The sequence below is a fragment of the Euwallacea fornicatus genome, chromosome 5 (genome assembly GCF_040115645.1).
Source record: "Euwallacea fornicatus isolate EFF26 chromosome 5, ASM4011564v1, whole genome shotgun sequence".
Lineage (NCBI taxonomy): Eukaryota > Metazoa > Arthropoda > Insecta > Coleoptera > Curculionidae > Euwallacea > Euwallacea fornicatus.
Window position 1 is genome coordinate 3,377,295 of NC_089545.1, and position 22,151 is coordinate 3,399,445.

General features: G+C 32.8%; 2 protein-coding genes across 4 annotated transcripts; one reads left to right on the forward strand and one right to left on the reverse strand.

Annotated features, from left to right (window-relative positions):
- The first annotated feature begins 343 nt into the window (after positions 1 to 343).
- LOC136339432 (tetraspanin-7-like) lies at positions 344 to 4,748 on the forward strand. The gene is made up of 5 exons (XM_066282690.1): positions 344 to 677; positions 1,980 to 2,168; positions 3,512 to 3,688; positions 3,886 to 4,008; positions 4,483 to 4,748. The coding sequence occupies exons 1-5, from the start codon at positions 600 to 602 to the stop codon at positions 4,636 to 4,638; spliced, it is 723 nt and encodes a 240-aa protein (XP_066138787.1). The 5' UTR covers positions 344 to 599; the 3' UTR covers positions 4,639 to 4,748.
- Positions 4,678 to 12,139, reverse strand: Ge-1 (Enhancer of mRNA-decapping protein 4 homolog Ge-1). Of its 3 annotated transcripts, none has more exons than XR_010732141.1 (18): positions 11,733 to 12,136; positions 11,309 to 11,514; positions 11,058 to 11,247; positions 10,470 to 10,624; positions 9,958 to 10,142; positions 9,570 to 9,898; positions 9,337 to 9,517; positions 9,129 to 9,281; positions 8,536 to 8,904; positions 8,124 to 8,414; positions 7,549 to 7,686; positions 7,276 to 7,491; positions 6,985 to 7,150; positions 6,723 to 6,894; positions 6,505 to 6,661; positions 6,047 to 6,273; positions 5,053 to 5,655; positions 4,678 to 4,915 (listed from the first exon to the last, which is right to left on the reverse strand). XR_010732141.1 is itself a non-coding variant. In XM_066282682.1 (18 exons), the coding sequence occupies exons 1-18, from the start codon at positions 11,777 to 11,779 to the stop codon at positions 4,884 to 4,886; spliced, it is 3,381 nt and encodes a 1,126-aa protein (XP_066138779.1). In that variant the 5' UTR covers positions 11,780 to 12,136; the 3' UTR covers positions 4,678 to 4,883. The 3 variants fall into 3 exon arrangements, 2 of the variants coding, with proteins under 2 accessions (XP_066138779.1, XP_066138780.1); XM_066282682.1 differs by having other exon boundaries at positions 5,489 to 5,655; XM_066282683.1 differs by lacking the exons at positions 4,678 to 4,915; positions 5,053 to 5,655; positions 6,047 to 6,273 and having other exon boundaries at positions 6,539 to 6,676; positions 6,738 to 6,894; positions 11,733 to 12,139.
- Positions 12,140 to 22,151: the final 10,012 nt, after the last annotated feature.

Consider the following 22,151-nt stretch of genomic DNA (forward strand, 5'->3'; position numbering starts at 1 on the left):
TATGAGTAGCGGAATTTGCTTCGTCGTCATGTGTTCACCTTTAAATATTCACTTTTAACACTTACCACACCATAAATAACCATTCTTTGCCCATTTTTGGATTTTAGCGCTCGTTTTTAAAAACAAATTGTGGGCAATAGAAAAACAAAAGAATATCCACAGCAGCGTCGTTAGCTCATAAAAGCGCTAATGAGAAAAGTGCAGACAACCGCAAAATCGTTCCGAAGCAGGAAAGCGTAACGAGTTAATTATGAGAAAACTGAGAAATACAAAAATCCAGGAACAAGACGGTCTCCAGTCGTGATTTTTACAAAAATATCTCATTGAGAAATCTGCGCAAAAAAGGTGCGCAGATTATTGAGGGTGATAGCTGAGGGTTTCTATTGTACTCGATAGCGCAGCGCATGAGCTGGCAGCAACTGCAGGATGCGAACTTTTGACGATCCCGGAATTCGTATACGCATATCCCTATCTTCACGGACAAAAGAGTGTTTTTCTAGATAAGTGTGATTATTTCAATATAAATAATAATTTAACACACGAATTCTTTCGTTTAATTTTTAAGTCTGCGATTCCCAGCTGGTTATATTTTGTGAACAATGGGTAAACACCTGCAGACCGTAGCAGCCCTTGCCTGCATGAAAAGCCTTCTTATGGTTTTCAATTTCATCTTTTGGGTGAGTATAATTACAAAGAAGTAAGTACCAGCATTAGCGTGTACAGTAAATACTGCAGCCTTAGTTTTGAATTCACCATTGATAAAATCTGTCGTCGTGAAATGGACATTTAAATCTATAAATGACACCTAGACAAGATACTTGTAATTTATTACAAAGTTTATTTTCCGTAAGGGATATGTAATGTTTAGCTTTTACGCAGAAGTCGTTATAAATGAAGCCATAAATAATTTAAAATCTAATTATTTAACTTTACCTAAAAACAGGGCATTAATGATGTAGATGCACTTACACACCTGCATAAATCCATTTTTCTGTCAACCTCTCCAAAAATTTGTAAATTTTTGTACAATTTTGACTAATTAACTTTAACTAACATTTCAAAACCGATTGTAATTTTTTGCTTTATTTTTTAAATTATGTATTTGCTTCATTTTGCAGCTATACAGGCAATCACATAACATTATAAAGATATTTCAAGTAGGGATAGTACTATACAAAATAGTAAATAAACGCTAATGGACCCATGTGAAGAAACAATAAAGTTAAAGAATTAGAGAAGCAATTGAAATTTGGTATCAGAATTCATGCATAGCTTTCCAAAAAAAAAGATACACTGCATAACGTAGCACATGAGCCAGAAAAATATAATACCTTGTATATGACTATCGACGATTTTAATATTTTAATATAAAGGGTCTTAAGAAAAATAGATGTCTAACATTTAAAAAAAATCTCTTAAAGGCATACGCGAGAAAAACTAAAAATATGAGAAAAATGCGAAACTTTACTGCCCCATCCATATATTGAAAATGGTACGTCTTGGACCATGGGGTCAATTAGCATTTTTTTTTATTTTATAAAATATCTCTATAATTATATATTACACCCTGCACATGCTCAATTTGATTCTCTAACAGTAATAATCAATGACAACCAATGCAATGACCTTAAAACGATGATTACTTACATCATATTTAATCTATTTACTTCTACATAAACACTAATAATTCCATACTTGAGATACACCTATACAACAATATGTCTATTTAAATTTCAAATGATTGGAGATGAGAAGTCTCAACTGAAATTAAAGGTATTTTCAACCATAAAGTATAAATTTCTTTATTAGATAAACCCAAGAGGTTGGTCTTAGAGTAAGGAATTATTACAATGCGTCTCAACTTTAAAGTTAAAATTAATTTACCTGTTTCATGCATCTAATGCAAATATTGATTTTCAAATCTTTGTGTATTATACATGTATTTACTTATAACTTTGTAAATAATTACTAATTTTCAGGTCTCTGGTATTGCAATTTTCGCTATAGGCATATGGATGGAAATTGAATTGTACAAGTATATGGAAATGAGCACAGAATTTAGTGGAACCGCTCCTTATGTCCTGATTGGAACGGGCGCCTTAATAATTCTTATTGGATCCTTGGCGTGTTGTTGCACAGTTAAAGGACAACCAGTATTGCTTTATGTGGTAAGTAAAAACAAAGACACTGCATAAAGAAACCAAACGTACGCCCATGATAATTAAGCTACTGCCCTAGCAGGTAGCGAATGATGTGATATTTTTCGAAAAAAATACTGTGGAGTCAACTCCCAATTAGTAAACATAAGAATTAACAGGTATTAACCGTTTTAGTAACAGAGAAAATAATAAATCAACGAGTTCAGTTAATCATTTAACTCGCGAAATTAAGAATCTATCTACCTACCCAACGAATCTTTGAAAACAATTTGAACCAAGTTTAATGCTACATTCAAGAATGCTTATTAGGTAGATGTTGTAGCAAGAAGTATACGGACAAGAATTAATAAATGATGAAATTACTGTACCGTACCCATTAAAATGGGCCATCCATGCGAAGACGATTACAAGAAACTCGCCTTAAATGGTTCTGACATTGCGGTAGATGATTATGATGGTTGTTGCAACGAGCTCTTTCTTCCTTCTTCAGTAGATTAAAATCTAGCAAAGGATGTATTGCATACGTGTCTTCAAGTTTCCGATTCATATTACGATAAATTATGATCATATCCTTTTATATAATATGATTCCTTGTTTCACCGATTGCGACAACCAACCTAAGCGTTCGACATACCCTGAGGTTTGCTGATTCTCCAAGTTTCATCGGAATTAATTGATAATTGCTATCTGTGTCATACCTCATCTGAAAAAATGGCATTTTAGTTTTTTTTTTAATTTTAACTTTCCGACACAACTGATCTAGTTCTCTTCATTGAATGGCCTTCATACGGATATCATGACAATGCTCAAACATTTCTCTGACAACTGGGTTCCCCCCGGTAAAGAATGTTATGACTAATAATTTAATTAAAATATATAAATTTTTAGTTAATTTTTCGATGCGCGATCAAACAACACTCACTTTTAACCAAAAGCCGTTCTGCGTTAACATAACTGTGAAGTAAAAAAGCAAAAATCTAAATTAATATTAGTATTACATATATATATATATATATATATATATATTAATATTTTTATTGAAAGTAGGATTGCTTTCACCAGCTTGTCCACAAAAATGAAATGGCCTCGTCAAAGAAAGTAAAACCAGAACTTATTTAGCCAATATTTATACGATATTATATTAATTGTTTACACTTTATAAACGTGTAAATAACTTTAGTCAAAGGTTAACATACTATTTTCTGGTGTTTTAATTACATACTAATTTTCGGTCAAAAATGGTATATTTTACAACAGAGAAGGGGTTAATAGTTAACCATATTGAGTTCAACTCTTGATTCGGCTTTCTTTGATATAATAATCTCTAACTTGATAATATTTTATTATTCTAGTATGGAGCATTCCTGGCAATAGTATTAGTTTTGGAACTAGGAGCTGGAATTTCAATATTTGCCTACCGATCAAAATTGAAGGAGGGCTTTAATAAAGGACTCACCGATGCTATTATAAATTATCATAATATTAATAACACCCAAGTTTCATCTGATCTAGACGTAATTCAAAAGACGGTAAGTGTATATATATCAACGTAGTTTGACTATGTAAAAATTATAACTAGAACAAATCAGATGATTGGGTACGATAATATTCTTTCCTTGTAAATTGTTTTCACCAGTTTAAATTATTGGTCTTTGAATTATCTAATTTATATGTAAAAAAATCTATAATTTATTTATAGATATACATTTAAATAATTTTATTACAGTTGCACTGTTGTGGAAATCACCGTGCCAGAGATTGGTTAGATCATAAATTGCCCATACCCTTTTCGTGTTGTATTAAAGAAGGATGTAATACTGAAGAAGATGCGCATGAAATTTACAATAAGGTAAGAATTTTGAACTGCCTCTCACTACAACGCTATAATTTTGACACTTTAATTAAAACTTCTTAAGAAAATAGGTTCTTTGCCTCGAAATTTCACTAAAAGACTATTTAAAACAGTTTTACCATATCAATGGAGTAAATGTTCAAAGTTGTCCATCAACCTACATAAACCAACTTTAGGAGTTTTAAGCTTTTTCCTTGTCGGATGTAGTTTTGCCACATCTCCTTCTATAAATATATAAAGCTATATTCATGCCAAGGCATAGCTTTATATATATATGAACTATAATTTTAAAATTAGTTGTTAGATTTTTCTTAATGGTCGGTCACTCGTTATAATGTTTGCACTGAGAATTCAAACATTTTATTCATTGCCAAATATCTCCGCAACACGCAGAGTTGTGGACATTTTTCTATTTTCGTTTGCTTGTAGAATTTGTAATCGCTAATGTTTAAATCTGGTTTTATATTTTAGGGATGCTACGACAAGGTTGTGAACTTTCTGGATGCAAACATTGGGATCGTCGCAGGTGCCGCTGTGGGAATAGCATTTTTTCCACTACTTGGTGTAATATTATCTTGTTGCCTTGCGAGCATTATAACTAAAACAAAATATGAGCCTATGGCTTAATCCAACAACGTCTTCATATTCGATTATGTATACCAAAACTTATAAAAAGTTACTTTTAATTACTTATTAGATTTAATACATTGATTATACATTATTCTATAACAATTAAATCTACGTGGTTTTATTTCCGTCATTCTAGTCCATTCATTTGAATTTATAAATAATAGGAAGGCTTAATAAAGTATTCATATACCCAAACGGTCACGAATACCGTGTACATGAGTGTTTATGAAATAGCTGACTTCTTACCATAATGGAACATCGCCATTTTCCAGGCCTGAAAAAGATAAGCGAGATTTATTTTTAATGGTTTAAATAATATGCCTAGAAATTATTTCAAAGAAAGGATGTTTGGAAAAGGTAAAAGTAAAACATTCCCCTCATACCACAAAAAAATTAGGAGGTATTTATTACCAGTCTTAAATAAGAGGAAACATAAAAACAAATACATGTCAAAAACTTAAATTCTCACTACTCGTCGGATCACCACATGATCACTGAACTATTAGTCGATATGGTGCTGACTACCGAGCTTATTGAAAAAGTGTCAAAAAGTAATATAAGTTGGCAAATTATAAATGACAGAGCAATTGACATGTTTGACGCGACTGACAGCGACGTAGACAATTTTGTTCTGTTTACGCTTAATTTTTCAAGTTTGGTCAAAATTATAACGATTTTTCATCTGGAACTTTTTGATATAATTTCAACTAAATTCGGTAGCTTGCGGAATGATCCCGTACTTTACACGTTAAAGAACTTAAGGTAAAGGCTTTCTGAATATCACTCCATTAATATGGCTTAGAGCCCGTGAGTTTGCATCATTCCCTAAAATGTTGCATCAACATACTTTCAACGGCCATCTTCAGCAGTCGGGCTTCAGTCATTTGCCTTAGAGGGGGGTTGCTTTGCATAAACGTTACCAATTGTTTCAGCAAGTCTCTCAACACTTTTGGGACGAATTGTTTGGTTTGGCCGGCATCTGGTGTTAAAGCCAAGAATGCTGCCCGGATGAAACTATATTAGGAAAAAAAATGTAACTATCTTTTTGTTTTTAGTAATGTCTTGCAAACATTGTGTCTAACATTAGACACCAACAATGATCAACTGATTGAGGTTCTTATTTTGATAGCTTTGTTTCAACAAGAAACAAATGCCGGATCGACGGAAACGGCATGGGCAAGGAGTACCGACGAGTATGATCTGAATATTTCTGATGGTCCGTAATTGATTTTCATTTGTTGAAATCTAATAACGTATAGCCAAAGTAACACATTATACAGAGAGTCCAATAATGATTCCAACAGATCTTGACATCGTATTCTAGACCAATATTTTTGGTATTTTAATGTTCATATGGTATAATCAGTTGTCATTTCAGTGTTCTGGATGAATAAACCGGACTTGCCTCAATTTGGTTTCAGTGTTCTTATGGAATTCCATGCTGAGCTGCTGAATCAAGGCAAGTAGAACACTTTGTGAAAGTAGGCATTGTTCTCCAAACACTTTGTTCACGTCTGCGTGTTCACACACGTATATCACCATATGTAAGTTTTCTGCTGACAATGCTACTTGAAAGGCTTCGGCGTAAGCACCTTTGGTGAGGGCTTGCTGTATGTGAGCCATAAGTTGAAACTGAAATCAAGTAAAATAAAGAAGAGTTGGTAAACCGCTGTACGATTACTTTATCGCAGAATTCACAGAAAAATCAGACCAATTGAGCAATTTTGTAGTCTTCGATACTATTGTTAGTACATATTAAGTAATATTCTTACAGTATTCGTTTTATTTTGTTTTCATCCTAATTTTATTTGTTTTGAATATAACCACCAAAGACTTTTATTGGCAACTATAATGATAACTTACATTGGAATCACCTGAATGTGGCGCCGGTGTAACAGCCCTGGAACGGTTGACCGCGTTCAACACTCCTTCCTGAATCGTGGCCACTTGCGTTTTGAAACCATGCTTCAATTCACTGCTAACCACCTCTTTCATATTAGATGTCAATTTCTCCTGCATCCTTAAACATTATTACCTAATTTGTAACACGGATGCCTCATTTCAATACCATTCTTACGTACGATTTAAATACAGACCCTATCTGTTTTTGAATTTCCACCGATAGCGTATCAGCTAGCTTGTCAGATGTTAATTTCAAATTCTCAGAAACTATTTGCATGTGACCGACCATGTCTTTGCCTTTATCTAAAAAGCGTCTCTGTTTTTCCATGTAAGCTTCCACAGACGCAACATCTAAAAGAAATCAAATCGTTTAAATCAAAATCAATCAAAATAATTTAAAAGTAAAAATTATAATATATGGAAGAGTACAACAATATATACATTCTTTCGTGCCCCGCGAAAATGCATCATTAATTTGGTGGAACATTTGGCTGCATATTTTCTCCCAAGATGGTAATAATGAGTGTGCGATTATCTCCCGATAGGACTTCTCTAACCCTGGTGCTATGAGGTTGGCTACGGAAACGCTGAGGGATTCCACTAACGACTAAAATCAATTAAAAAATCTTTATTCAATGGAAATAAAAGAAATTATATTCTTTTTTGCCCACAGTTCGCCAAAAATATTGCCCTCAACCGCATTTAAATTAACTGCAAAAGTAAATAACCTACTTTACTTCCCAGTACTTTCGACAACTGCTCCTTCACCATAGCGTCCATATTTGTAAATTTGTGACTAAATTGGTTTTCGATTTGAAGTCTGTATGATTCCATCGTTTGATGCAAACTTGGCAATACTGTGTGTTTAATTTCATGTTGCACAATTTGGGGTACCTTTTCGGACACAGTTTTAGCCAGAAGCTGGCTTATTAGATTTGCTAGGTTTTCCTACATAACAGTACTTTATATAAACAAAACTTTGTGTGCTTTAAGTCACATGCATACCTGTAGTTCCCTATCTTTAGCCTTTTGCAGCTGTACTAAATTCTCCAACATTTTGGCAAATTGTAGTTGTTGCTTTGACATTGCTGCTTCCAATTCTTTGGCTAATTGTTCGTTGTTTATATTATTGGTTAATTCAACCTACAAATTTCAAATTAATTTACTAATATTACAAACTGGAAGGCAAATCGGTCATTCCATGCTAATTTTTACCTCACTTTTAAGCACACAACGTTTTTTTCATAAAATTTGATCCAAATTTTCTTTTATAAAACTGATATTAATCAAGTTTTTTGGCACGTGAATCAAATCAATCAATAAAGAACGCATAATATTTTTGCAGAAAAAATATTTGAATGAGAATTGACACATTAGATAGATACACCTTGCATAAAAAATTATTTTTAATATTAATTAAACAAAAATTTATGAAGAATACGTCTTTAAAGGTTACGCATCTCTATTATTTGTACACATAATTTCGCGGATCTAAAGAACAATTTTCATTTGTAGGCCAGTCATAAATTTTACAATATTAAAACATAAATTTCATACATCACTAATTTTTTACTACTTACATTCTTTGTTACTTGATGTTGAACAGCAAGGACCTTTAAATCTTCGTGTAAACGCCCCAACATAATGGACTGTTCCCTGACCAAGTTTTCCAGTCCATTCATCCTCAGATAAACAGTTTCCAAATCTTGTTTATTTAGGTCATTAATATCATTAACTTCTTGAATCTGTTTTGCAGTTTCGGATTCTTTAACCAAGGATGATATTTTCGGCCAATTTACATGGTCTTGGTACAGGAGGCTCGCTTCCGTCGGAGCATTGAAATCCTTTTGAGGCTGTTCTTCTTCATCCTCCTGAATATATAAAGTTTTAATCATTTCACCATTCACACCATTTTTATCTCAGATTCCAAAAACTCAAGGGAAAAGATATCTCTATTTACTTCTACTAGAAGCAAAATACTACTTAATATACCTGTGCTTGAAGACTTGCCAAATTATTAAAATATTCCTGAGCAGCAGGATATCCAGTAGAGGAATTATTCAGGGACAAAATTTCTTGAACTTCCCTACTTGGACTCGAACCAGCGCTCGCATAATTCTCTCTTTGTGGTCGCTGAAACTCTGTTTCATTTAATTTCTTGTCTGTCGTATCGATGAGAATTATTTCATTGGTTATCGAGTTTCGCACACTGCTTGATTTCGAATTATTTTTATTTGGACTCGTAAAGGCATCTGGCGTCATTAGCGTCAATTTGGAATTATTACTGCTGTTCTGTTGTTGCTGGATTAGTAAAGTCACAGAATTGTGCAAATCCTCCAACTCAGGAATATTTTCAGTAACCTGAAATAAGCTATATTTTAAACTTAAAAAGATTGAAATATCCTGAAAATTATTTGTCTTAATCCTAAATAATTAAAGTTCGTAACACATACCATGTCATCATTTCAAAAGGTTGATTTAAGATAAATATGTGATGTTTGATTTCTTACGTAATATAACCTGCATTTTTTTAATTAATTAAAAGAAATTTAATTCGAATTAACCAAAATTAAGCCTAAACTAACCTCTTCATTACCGCCATTCTTTAAGTCCACCAGGTCATCCACTACATTTTCTGTAACTAGCACGTCATCGTACATCAAAGTATCTGGCTGATAGATAATATTACACTCTTGAAATTTTTTTGGTTGAATAACCAACATTTTTAGGGCTTGGACCTAAAACTTATAATATTCCAGACTACATAACCCAAAATACACATGCAGTCAGTACAGAAATCTCCACTTCATCTTCGAATTCTTCTCCGTTTTCGTCGTACAAATCGTCAGAGCTATTGTTGTAGCAATACGGGAAGTTTCTGGTACCAGCCTCTAAAATATGGAAACTAAGAAATGGGGCCGGCACAAGGAAATTGGCTAAAATTCCTGCCGTTATAAGCTCTTCTTTTTCGTCCCTAAAACAATTCTTATCAATTAAAAGTACGTGTACTATTCCTCCAATAATACTTTTGCAATTCTAAAACATAAACAGCTCGGTTATTTATGTCTGAAATCACTAGGTATTTCCCAGTGTAGTCCGTGGAGACATTCAAAAACAAATCCGGGATAATACTTTTGGGATTCGGTAAGAAATTGATGGTCTGCAGGCAAGTCCAGGACTCACAAGACCACAATTTTAATTCTGTATTGTTATTTGCACCCGTTACTGCAAATTTCCAGCATTGTGATGTATACTTAAGAATATTATCGACAAATATAACGGAAGTCAATGGCTTTCCTCCATGCGGAATCCATTCATGAATGCACTTCTGGAAATCCGAAACAAACAAGAACAACTGAAACAATAAAGAATTTAAACATTAATATATCCATTTCGAAGTAACACTATTATTACCTGAAAGAATTTGACAAAACCATCTTGACAAGCTAGCGCTATTGCACAACCATCCGAAGAAAATGAAGCATCTACTAAATCAGATGTATGAACTATTTCTGTATAACCTTCAAAAGAACTATTCGGATCTATAGGCCCTTGATTGCCATATTTGCTGTTTAATGTAGCTACATTATAAATTTCAGCTGAAACAATAATTGTGATTTTGATGTTATAAATTATCAAAGGGCAGCGAAAATCATTCATCCTTATTTTACAGGAAAATTTGGGAAGAAATAGAAAAGAAGTTTAACATATTTTTTATGAGTTTGTTCTTTTCCATAACACAGGCTTACTATTATTGTAGTATAACATTTCACATTTAAGACACCTAGTTCTCTTATTATTTTAATTGCGAAAAGTTTACCATTGAAATTTTGGTATATGTTTCAAACTATACTTGATGCAAGAATTTCATTAATCAAATTTTTGATGCAAGATTTCAAAGTATAATCATGTTCCTGCTTTCTTACCTTTGGTGCCATTTAAAATAACAAACATCTTCTCAGGTTCATCAAGAAGATCTACTTCTTCCTCAACACTTCCAACAAATGGACACCAAGCTAACCTAAAATTAGTATTCTGCCTGACACCTTCTTCATGAAATACATGTAAAAGAAGCGTATAACTATAAATGCCTTTAAGGAAAAGAAAAGTGTGGATAAATAAAGAACTAAATATACCAATATATAATTTTTTACAAAAAACATCCACTTTTTTATGTATCAGATGTAAATAAGGACATAAAGACTTTGGCAATATCTCAAGATTCAATAGGAAAAAATATTGAAGCAATTGGGAAAAGAGAAAATGTGGGATGTAGTTTTTAAATTCCTAATTACCCCATTACACCATATAACTTATATGATTAGTATGTTTCCTTGGTTTTTCTTGAGTTATAAAGCTCTTAAACTTTCTAGCAGTAGTGTTTTTAATTTTTTTTTTTTTAAACAACAGTTTTGTGTTAATTCTCTTTGCAATCAGTCATTTCATTTCTAGTTGCACTCATATTAAAACAAAAACTTCTACCCAAATAATTTAGAATTACAATAAAAGGATACTTCAAAGAGTCTGCTGAATCCTCAATGTTATAAACAAGAATATTTCCCTCACAATCAACACATGCCAAAATAACTTCGGAGGTTGAGTAGGCAAATGCCAAGTCCTTAATATCGTCCTTCAAATTTTTTATCAATGTCCTCTTGACATTTGTGTCTTGGTGCACCACTCTTATCATACCTCCATCTTTTCCTAAACACAAATACAAGTTGTTATCTATATAATATCTTGGGTACAGTAACTTCTTAAATACCTTTCATAGCATAAGCAATAATTTTACCACTAATATGGGCAGCAACTAAGTGCCCTCTATAATATTTTAGCTCCCAGTTGTAGTCAATCCTATCAATAAGTTTAACTTTGGAGCTGCCATGATTATGGTTACCCTCAGCACATTGAACATTAACCACTTGGCCATGAAGTTCTGTGACATATTCACTTTCTGATCCCACGAATTTTCTGAAAAGATTGATGATTTTGTGCTTTACCTAGGCATCTATTCTCACTGAATACAGTGTTACAAATTTGGTTAGAGAGCAAGATCATATCTAATGTAACTAATAGAGTGTCTCTATTACAGGCCATCATATCAGTATACTACAAAAAATTTAATACATTGAATTTATCAAAAAGCTTATAGAAAAAAAAAATGTTTACCTAGTAGCGATTTAACTTACATGTTTTGTATCAAGCTTTGGCCTGAAGATGCTCCGGTGGTGGACATTCTTAGATTATTAGTAATTTGATAGGGTCAAAAACTCTTATTTTTAATTAAAATTATTTCAGTTCTTGTAGATTTATATCCAAAATACCAAATATCTGAAGGATAAACCAGAGGAATTTGTTAAAAAAATTAACTGACGATCACACAACTTTTTTCACGTTCACCTACTGAACATCCGACTAAATGAGCAAATAAAACCACAATATTTAGTTATTAAACTCATGGATAGGTATAAAACAATTAATTGAATGATCGCGATTACATAGAAGGTTCAAAGTTCAGACATAGACAAGAAACATAGTACATTACAGAATATAATAGAATATTGGAAAGAATAGAATACTAAAAAGGGAAAACACAGATTAAAAAAAAATGAAAATCCGTATGTCATGACTGTCAAGTCTTGTTTGTCATTTCAAGTTCAAGTCAAAAGAACTTTTGGAGGGACTTTCAAATAAGATGGTATGTCTGCCTCGTGAGCAATTTCGGGAAAAGAAATTTAATACCAATGAAAAATTGCATTATAAAAATAACGGGTGAACAATATATGTAGGGAGTTGATTAAGCAATGTACTATTTATCATAAAGTAAATAATTTCAAATTAGTTCATCCCAAACGTCCTCGTGAAGTTTTTGCTCAGGAATAAGAATTTTCTTTACGATTTAGCCAATTTATTGACCCTTAACTAAAATGGTACAATTTTCGTAACACCTACCATTTTTTAAATTTTATAGTGTCTTATTCAATATACCAGACATCAACTTCGTAGAGTTACAATTTTTTTAAGTATATCAAGCATTTTTTAATATAGCGCGTCCAAAATGAATATATTCAACATGGAGATTTCGTAAACTGTATTAGATACAAACTTGGTCAAATGAGAAACAATCTCCATATATCTCCATGGGAGTACTTACATAAAACAAACCAATCTACAATATTATTATTACTTTTTAAATATGTTGCAAAAACCATAATTTTCAAATTTAATTTTTGTTTTTTCCAGATTTATGGTATGAGATGACCAATACTAAAATTTGTTGTCAATAAGTACTAAGTCCTTAATAATATTAGCCTTATTAATGCTAGGTAATAAAAAATGTTTCTATTATGAGTATTCTTACTATGTTTATTAAAATGCATATCAATGTTCATGTAATCATGCATAAATTTAAAAAACCTCAGTTTTCCGGAAAACGGTCTATTATAACGAGAAGCAATAAGAGCAACTTTTATACTCAAACATATTTAAGATTCAGTAGTTTAATTTCAGTAATTAAGAAATGTTACAAAAAAAAGGTAGAGCAACATTTACATAGGAGACTTGGTGTGTAAAGCTTCCGACTAAAATCTTTAATTATTAACACAACAAAGTTTTGTCATTCGAACTTATTAAAGTATATAAAATTTCATAATTTGTGCGTAAATCAGTTCAAAAATATTGCGAGAAAACCATCTTTAGAATGCGCTGTTGAGAAGCAATTTTTGGGTGTTTATAAGAACTTTTGTAATCAATTTAATTTGTTAAATCACCCACAGAAATAATTTGACGTTATTTCTAGTAGATACACTGTACGTATACCGTACGTTGGGTATTCCTTTTCGATTTTGGATATTTGAAAATACTTTGCTTGGTATCTTTAAAATCATTTTAATAGTGAACGTATTTTGTAATCGGTCACTCTTAGTCTGATATATACATAGATGATTATATCTGCTACATATGATATAAAAAAGATTCGCAATTTAGAAGATTTTATTTTAAAATGTGGTATGAAAAGTAGTTTTCGAATACAGTTTCCTTAAACGGATGACATGGTTCTTTGTTGATAATACAAATTTATCATCAACTACGTTCAAAAATTGGCAGCTGGTTCCACAACGTTTAATAAAAATTTAATTGTTACAAAAAACATTTAATTGCCATAACGTCGGCTCCATAGCCTTTTTGACTTGATGATCTCAATTACTTTCGTATCAAAGTTTCTTTAAAATATTCGCAATGTTGTCGTAAAAAGTCTAATTTGATTTCCTGAATCAATTTTTCGTATCTCCAATATGCAGAAACATGAAAATTCAAATACAGTATGTCTAAAATAAGAATGTCCAGCATGGAAATGAAATTATATTATCTTTTACGCAATTTATTTTCTATATCTTCAATAAGTAGAAATATTTAAACTCCAATATTAATTCGTATCGTTCATAGTTACGGTGATTCGATAGGTGAGGTGTATACTTGCAAAAAAGGGTGTAGGAAATTTTTGAAGGTTTGGAAGCCATTGCATCGTCGGTTTCGTTCGGCCCGACTCATATCTTTACAAAAGGCATATTGTGGTATAAACTTTTGTGTAAATTTTCGTACCGATATCGTTTCATAGATGATTCAATCGTGTGGCAGCGGTGCAACTGGCAAGATGTTCATGCTACGCGACTATTAATTGTGATAATCAGTTGTTCTTTTGTTTCCAAAACTCATGAGTTACGTCACTAGTGTTCTGACACTTAGTGGCTGAATGTGGGTATCGTGTAACTGCCATTTAGTATCGCGCGTCGTACTAGGTGTCACCAAAAAAGTTTTTGTTTCTTTGCGGTTAAAGTGAAACTTCGATTCTTATACTGTTCGTCTGCTATAGATCCATATGTACCTGCCATATATGGTATGAGAATTTTTTTTATTTACAAAATTTAAATTTTAAGAATGTGATATAGAAAGTGAATATTGTCGCCACTGTAAATTAGTCATCGCTTACGTTCGAAAATTTAAATTTTCAAAATGCGAAATTAACAACGTTAAAAAAAGCTAAATGATATGAATAAACTTTCATTGTGATGACGTCGACTCCTTAGTCTCTACAAGTTGGAAATTTCAATTATTGTTTATTAAAGTTTCATTCTCTAGCACAGCACCCAAAGAAGGCGTTGCCGAATATTATTTTCGTGTCTTTTAAAGCTTAATTTCATTTACCGAAGTAACTTTGCACATTTCCAATATGTGGATATGTTAAAATTCTAATACACATTTTCACACCTGTCGGTTGTACCTTTGACGAAGCTGAGTCATATAATTTCTAGATGCTTCGATCGAGTTTTAGCGCATGGTTACAAACTAGTAGTAAAGTGTATGGCAATATAGCAATGTTCCTTTAGTTTTAGAAAAAGCACGGCAAATTGCCTGCTCCTTTAATGAGTTTAGATTGGTGTTGCAAAATTTTAATTTCGTTCTCCTGTTCTTTCCAATAGACCACAACAATTTACATTAATTAAGTCAAAATTAAATTGAAAATACTGAAAATTATTCGTTTTCTTTTTAAGATTGATGTCATTTGCATGTTTGTTTTTTCGAATTGAAAGCGTTTTATCAATTAAAACAACTTACAAAAGGGTTGTAAATAAACTATATCGTACCAACGTGTGATTAATGTATAAATCTATATCTTTTATTCTTTTTAAGAACTATGATTTTAATATAGGAATCAGTATTTCATATATAATTTACATATATTTACAATATATTTTGCAATAATATCCAGCATAATATTGTTTCAATTACTTTTATACTTTTAGAGCTTTTTGAACGTCCTGTATATGTTAATAAGTCTTAAAGATCTAAGGAATACCATAAAAATTATGTGTTTTAATGTTGAGAGGTCTGAATTTTCATCTTTCTACATTCGTGAAGCTATTTTTACGTTGTTATAAATTTTGCCTCCCTAATGCTTTTGCGGATTTTTTAATGTAGTGTAGTTTTCATAATTTAGAAAGCCCTCAATTTTTTGTTCATAACTAGCAGAGTGTATTATGAGTCTAACGCCAACTTTTTAAGTTGAGGGAAAGCTTAATGAGGCGTTTCAAAATTTGAATAATAATAATGTCATTGTGGCTGCAAAGACAGTGATAAATCGGCTCAAAAAAATCTCTTTGAGACTGAAACTCTTGTTCTTTTTAGATGTATAAATTATTCACTCCCAAATATGTTTTTAAACTTGATCTTTATGATTTCTATGCTTAATGTCTAGAGTTTTGCTGAATACTTTACATCTATTAATACGACACAGATTCTAATATAAAATTTTCAAGTCACTTAAAAAAAAATTAATAAATACTGATTTATTTTATATAACGGGTTGGTAAGATTTGACATTTCTTGTTTATTCACAAATATCTTACCATCGCTTTCAAGAAACCATTAGTAGAGAAACGTAGAATCAAAGAGAGTTTTTTTTACCTAATATCATTTTGGTTATCTACTAACTTTCGTTTAACTCATTCTAAAGAATGAATATTCATCTCACTTAGTTTTAACAGAACTATATGCAATTCCATCACTAATACTTAATGTTACCGGTCGATAAGCGTTCACCTCTTCTGAAATAAATGCTGTTTATTAAAACTAAACCTAATTATATACATATATTTCGAAGTCTACAGCCCACAGGTATTTAAAAATTTTAATCGCGCGCCACCTCGTGAATAACGCATGAAATGTATATCATTGGTTTAGGTTTATTTGGAAAATCCTGTAGACTTCAAATTGTGGGTAACCGTTTAGTATTGTTTTCCACATTTGAAATACATTTTTGTTATTTGGCGTTTAAAATTGCAGCGTTTGAAGTTTTCATGGGGCACACTCCGAGTTTAGTTCCTTAAAATTAGAAACTCGTACCGAAATGCCAACAAAGAATACAGGTAACACTTGAGCTTCTATATTTTAGTTTACCCAAGTAATTCTGTGTGTTGATACAAATAATTTCCTTGTTAAAAAATGGCCGATTATTCTCCAAAATATCGGTGTTGTAATTAATTAATAAATTGTAATTCACTCTCGAAATAACATTAATAAAACTGTTGTTTTTACTACGAACTTTCATGCCAGCCAATTATGAATTAAAATAATTTATAGCGCTATACGTATTCTAAACTCCTACGAGGATATTTGGGAATGTGAAACAATACGTAAAATTTGCTTCGGAGAGGTCTTGTGGACTAGTCATGCGAAGGGCACAGACGAATGTAATTTTCAATTTACGTAAATTTTTGACTGAAACCAGTTAATAATTTCATTTATGATTAATATCGAATGTGTCAGATATCCAATGTAGGCGGGTTTTAAGCGAAAATGTTATATACCACAACTTCCTTTTTATAAAATTTATGCTATCAGGTAAAGATTATTGCGTGAAGGAAAATTTATATAAATTTGAATAACAATTTTATACTATCTGTAGGGCTCTTTCAGAAAGAGTTGATCCTCTGAAAATAAGGTAGAAAATTCGAATGTATTTTCAGCAGAGAAAAGTTGAACGGCCGACTCCCATAGTAGATAATAGTAGTAATTAATAGTTACCTAGCGTTTCGTCAATGTCAGATTATTTAAAAAAGACGTTTCCCTCCTCTTAAGAGACTAAACTAAACGCTCTTAATTCTTGAAAATAATAATTTATCGATATCAGAAATGGGTAAATTTTTTCTCACGCTATTGGTGCTCCGAGGTGCCTAGGGCTTCAATATTGTCGCCCCTAAGATTATACAGCTTTTTCACACCCGAAATATATCAATTCTTGAGTCCATTTAACCATACAATCTATTTTATTTATTTAGTAAAGAAAATATCTGAACTTTCTTTAATTTTGTTGTTCTGTATCAATGGTTACTTGGTAAAGATGCAAATAGCATTCCATTTAATTCTGTGACTAGTGTCAAAAGCATTTATAAATATACTAGAAATAGTCTATCTTTTACTTTGTGTTAGAAATGGCTGTAATCTGCAAACTTCAATTATTGCTACTTTGCAAATAGTGTCTCCAAGATAAAGATGATTAGCATTAGGAGGAAACAAAATTATCAATTATCGTATTAACTTTCTATTTCTCCAAATAGGCAGAAATATTTAACATCAAATGCATATATATATATGATCATTACCAATTGTGCATTGTTGCCGTGATTCGATCGGTGAGCTCTACGTGTGCAAAAAAACCTGTAACGGCTCTTTGAATGTTTTGAAAGAGATAGCAACTCTTAGAAGAGACAGTTGAGTGTCAGCTCGCTGGCGTAGAAGGTGTTTGGCCTACGTAACAAAACAATATTCGGGATAAATGGTTCTTTTGTTTCAAAGATTCGAGATAGGTCAGTAGTGCAGCTAGTATTAAATGAACGAAAATGGATTTCGCCAAGAACCTTTTCCTTCCTTTTTAGTGAAAGTGGAAGTTGTGATATTTTGAACCTTTTTATTGTTTACATGTAGTTTTGGCGCGTAAGCGCGAACGATATAAAATAAAGTTGAAGCCGGTTCGCTTTCGAGGAATAATTAAGGTAGGGTTTGAAGTGTTATTTGACTGATGATATGAATTTCGGTGGGATCTTTTCTACATCAAGAAGATATTCAACAAAAAAACTGGTATCTTTAACGATTTCTAAAAATTTTAAATTATGTGAAGACGCACATTTTCAATTATTTGTGAATAGTACCTTCTTGATGCTCAAGACCCGCCATTTTTAGTTGAATAAAAAATTATAGCCACTATTCATTCAAGCAATCAGGTTAATAACATATTAAAAACAATCCAGAAATCCGGAGTTAATATTTAATTTATTTAACGAAATCAATTATATCCGTAGATAAATTAATATTCTCACATACACTTGTAAGTTACAAAAAATTAAATCCAGGTAAATATTCAAAATGGCAACAGCCTATACAATAACACATTTTTCTAAGGTTTAAATGAAACATTTTTGTGTGAAGTGATGCTCCGAGATTCGTTCCCTCCCAAAAACTTAAGTGGAAAAAGGTTCACAATCCTACTATCTTCTGCTATGTTCCCAGAATAACTCTACGTTTAACATAGGTGCATCATGGCAAGATCATCATAGCGACGCCATCACTATCGCCATAGCCACACGACAACGACTTTACAGTGGAGGGGGGGGGGGAAGGCGGGCACGTATAAATGAAGGCAGACGGCGTTGGATGGTCTCGAACACAAGAGGGGGCGTTGGGCGTAGAAAATGGAGGCAAGAAGAGTTTATGGTTTTGAAGGTTACTTTCATTTATCGCTTTCCATATGCTCAATAAGTAGATAGATTATCATTAAAATAAACATTTTCACGTATGTATAAGCTATTACAAAGGAGATGCTTGAGTATTGTCAAATACTCTTTTCACCTTCAGTTTGAGAAAAATATAACAAATCGCAAGGTTAGTTCTATTGAGAACAAGAAAGAACAGGTTGCTTGTAAGATTTTGTTCTAATTACCGTTTTACGAGTTTTATATCATAAAATATGTAAAATAAGTATAATACTATTAATGCGTTTCTCCCTCTAGACTATGTACATCTAGAATCCCACCCTTGCTCTTTCACTTTAAACAGCCGTTTAAGGTGAAGAAGTCTAAGGGTCAAAATGCAAAACTAGCTAGATGAAAGCAGGAGATCGACATATATGTATTATATAGGATGTTTAACAAAATTGCGGTAATATTTAAGAGGGTGGTTTCTCAAGTTATTTTATGAAAAAAAGCTCCAATAAACATAGGTCCGAAAATGTATTGTTTTCAAGACCCAGGGTGTAATTTTTTTTTAATAACCACTTTTAAAAAATAATTCAAATATCTTTTAACCGATTTTTTAAAACTATTTAAAAATAATCGAAGAACAAAATGTTCTTTGGGAATAAATCTTTGAATTATTTGAATCTCTTTTTGTGTGATAAATGGACATGCAATAAAATAATTTTTATTTTTAGTTGTTTCGTCTTAAAAAAATATCGAAATTTAGTTAAAGTCAATGGCATACATTATTTTGTCACTAAATTTGGTTAAGACGTCCCCGTCTCTGGCGTCACTGAACTTAAAAATTTTAATCTAATTAGAGCCAAATCAACCCCTTACTACCACAAACAACGCTATCAAATTTCAAAAAACTCGATGAAAATAAATTCTAATTATTTTCCAAAAGCCACAATAAAAAAACATTTAACACTCCGTATCTTGAAAACAATGCATTTACGGTCCGCATAATTTTTAGAAACTCTTGTACATTTAGTATATCTTTATATTGAACATATTGTACAATTATTTAATTTTGTAATGCATGGTTGCAAGGCTACTTCAGTTAGAACAAATTTTACATTTCTTGAGTGTTTGGAATGTATTGAACGCCTTTGTCCCTCGGTCTATGACTGGTACCTTTGCAAAAAGCAAATTTTAAAGTTGTTTATATGTTTTCGTACCGATATCGTTTCTTCGATGATTCAGTCGTATGGTGGTGCGGAAACAAAGCAGATGCTCGTAATCCAGAACTATTAATAGGGGGACAGTTCGGTGTTCGATTGTTCTAAAGAGTCGTGAAATATGTCACTAGTGTAGCGGACAATTAGTGACCGAACGTGGGTGTCGCGTAGTGGACATTTTTCGTTCGAAAACGGATTTCGTGTAACTGACATTTAGTGAGCGAAAGTACGTATCGTGTAACTGTCGTTTTAGTGTCACGCGGCGTAGGGGGTGTCGCCAAAAACTGTTTTTCCCCTTATGCGGTAATAAAAGTGTGTGCCCTTGGTGGTCGGAGGTTCGTTCCCCCCAAAAGGCTCAGTAGAACGGGATCTCCACCCGTCCTCTCTCATTTTTAACCGTCACATTCAACCGTGGGTTAAAATGAGGAAGTGCGATAGGATGTAAGGTCTAAGGTCTTGCGGGGGGGACAGTTTTTCCGACTGAAGACGTCGTTGGATGATGCCTACCCCAGGATGGGGTCATGAAAATCGAATATCGGGGTAAGATGGATTTGTGCTTTAATAGAGGAGTTTCTGATTGTTGCTTCTATTATTTACAGGTAAGTTTTGAAAATCAATAAGAGCGTCGTAACTGGAGAAACGCCATTGGATGGTGCCTACCCCAGGATGGGGTCATGAAAATCGAATATCGGGGTAAGATGGATTTGTGCTTTAATAGAGAAGTTTCTGATTGTTGCTTCTATTATTTACAGGTAAGTTTTGAAAATCAATAAGAGCGTCGTAACTGGAGAAACGCCGTTGGATGGTGCCTACTCCAGGATGGGGTCATGAAAATCGAATATCGGGGTAAGATGGATTTGTGCTTTAATAGAGAAGTTTCTGATTGTTGCTTCTATTATTTACAGGTAAGTTTTGAAAATCAATAAGAGCGTCGTAACTGGAGAAACGCCGTTGGATGGTGCCTACTCCAGGATGGGGTCATGAAAATCGAATATCGGGGTAAGATGGATTTGTGCTTTAATAGAGGAGTTTCTGATTGTTGCTTCTATTATTTACAGGTAAGTTTTGAAAATCAATAAGAGCATCGTAACTGGAGAAACGCCGTTGGATGGTGCCTACTCCAGGATGGGGTCATGAAAATCGAATATCGGGGTAAGATGGATTTGTGCTTTAATAGAAGAGTTTCTGATTGTTGCTTCTATTATTTACAGGTAAGTTTTGAAAATCAATAAGAGCATCGTAACTGGAGAAACGCCGTTGGATGGTGCCTACCCCAGGATGGGGTCATGAAAATCGAATATCGGGGTAAGATGGATTTGTGCTTTAATAGAGGAGTTTCTGATTGTTGCTTCTATTATTTACAGGTAAGTTTTGAAAATCAATAAAAGCGTCGTAACTGGAGAAACGCCGTTGGATGGTGCCTACCCCAGGATGGAGCCGTGAAAGTAAATGATCGGGGTAAGATATATTTTCGATTTAAATTGAACGTTAAAGTTCTGATTGGCGTTTTTGTTGTTTTATAGGTAAGTTTTGTCTGGCGCCGAGAACGACTTAGAAGAAAGTTGAAATCGATTCGTTTCGCAATGAGAATCAATGTGAGTTTTAAACTGGTATTTAGTTTTTGATATTAGCTTTGGTGTTTTGAGTTGATTTCCGAGATACAACTCATTCAGTAAAACTGAAAAAGTCTCTCTAAGTCTATAACATCGAAGTTACAACGACCCTTTGGTTTTTGAGATACGGGGTTACGTTAATAGCTATTTCTGTGATTTTGAAAGGGGTGCAAGATGAAGACCTCTAAAGGTGCATTTCTAAAGTTATTACGCCTCAGTCGTTCTTCGGATACATATTGTTCGATGAAGTTGAAAATGGCTCTAAAGCCTATAGGAACGAAATTGCAACTTCTGTATGGATTTTGAGATACTGTGAGATCTGGTTGCTTTAGCATCCCCTTGTTGTGTGTGTTGTTAACAGTAGTTTTCGTCCATAACTACTGTTAACCTCCTTAGTAAAAGGTGATTGTTATTCTCTGTTTATTTTAGATGAGATAATGTGCTATTCGTTTTCTTTAATTTATCCTTTATGGGTGGGATTTTGACAGGAGCTTTCGTTGGAGTTCTAAGCGGAGGGCAAATGA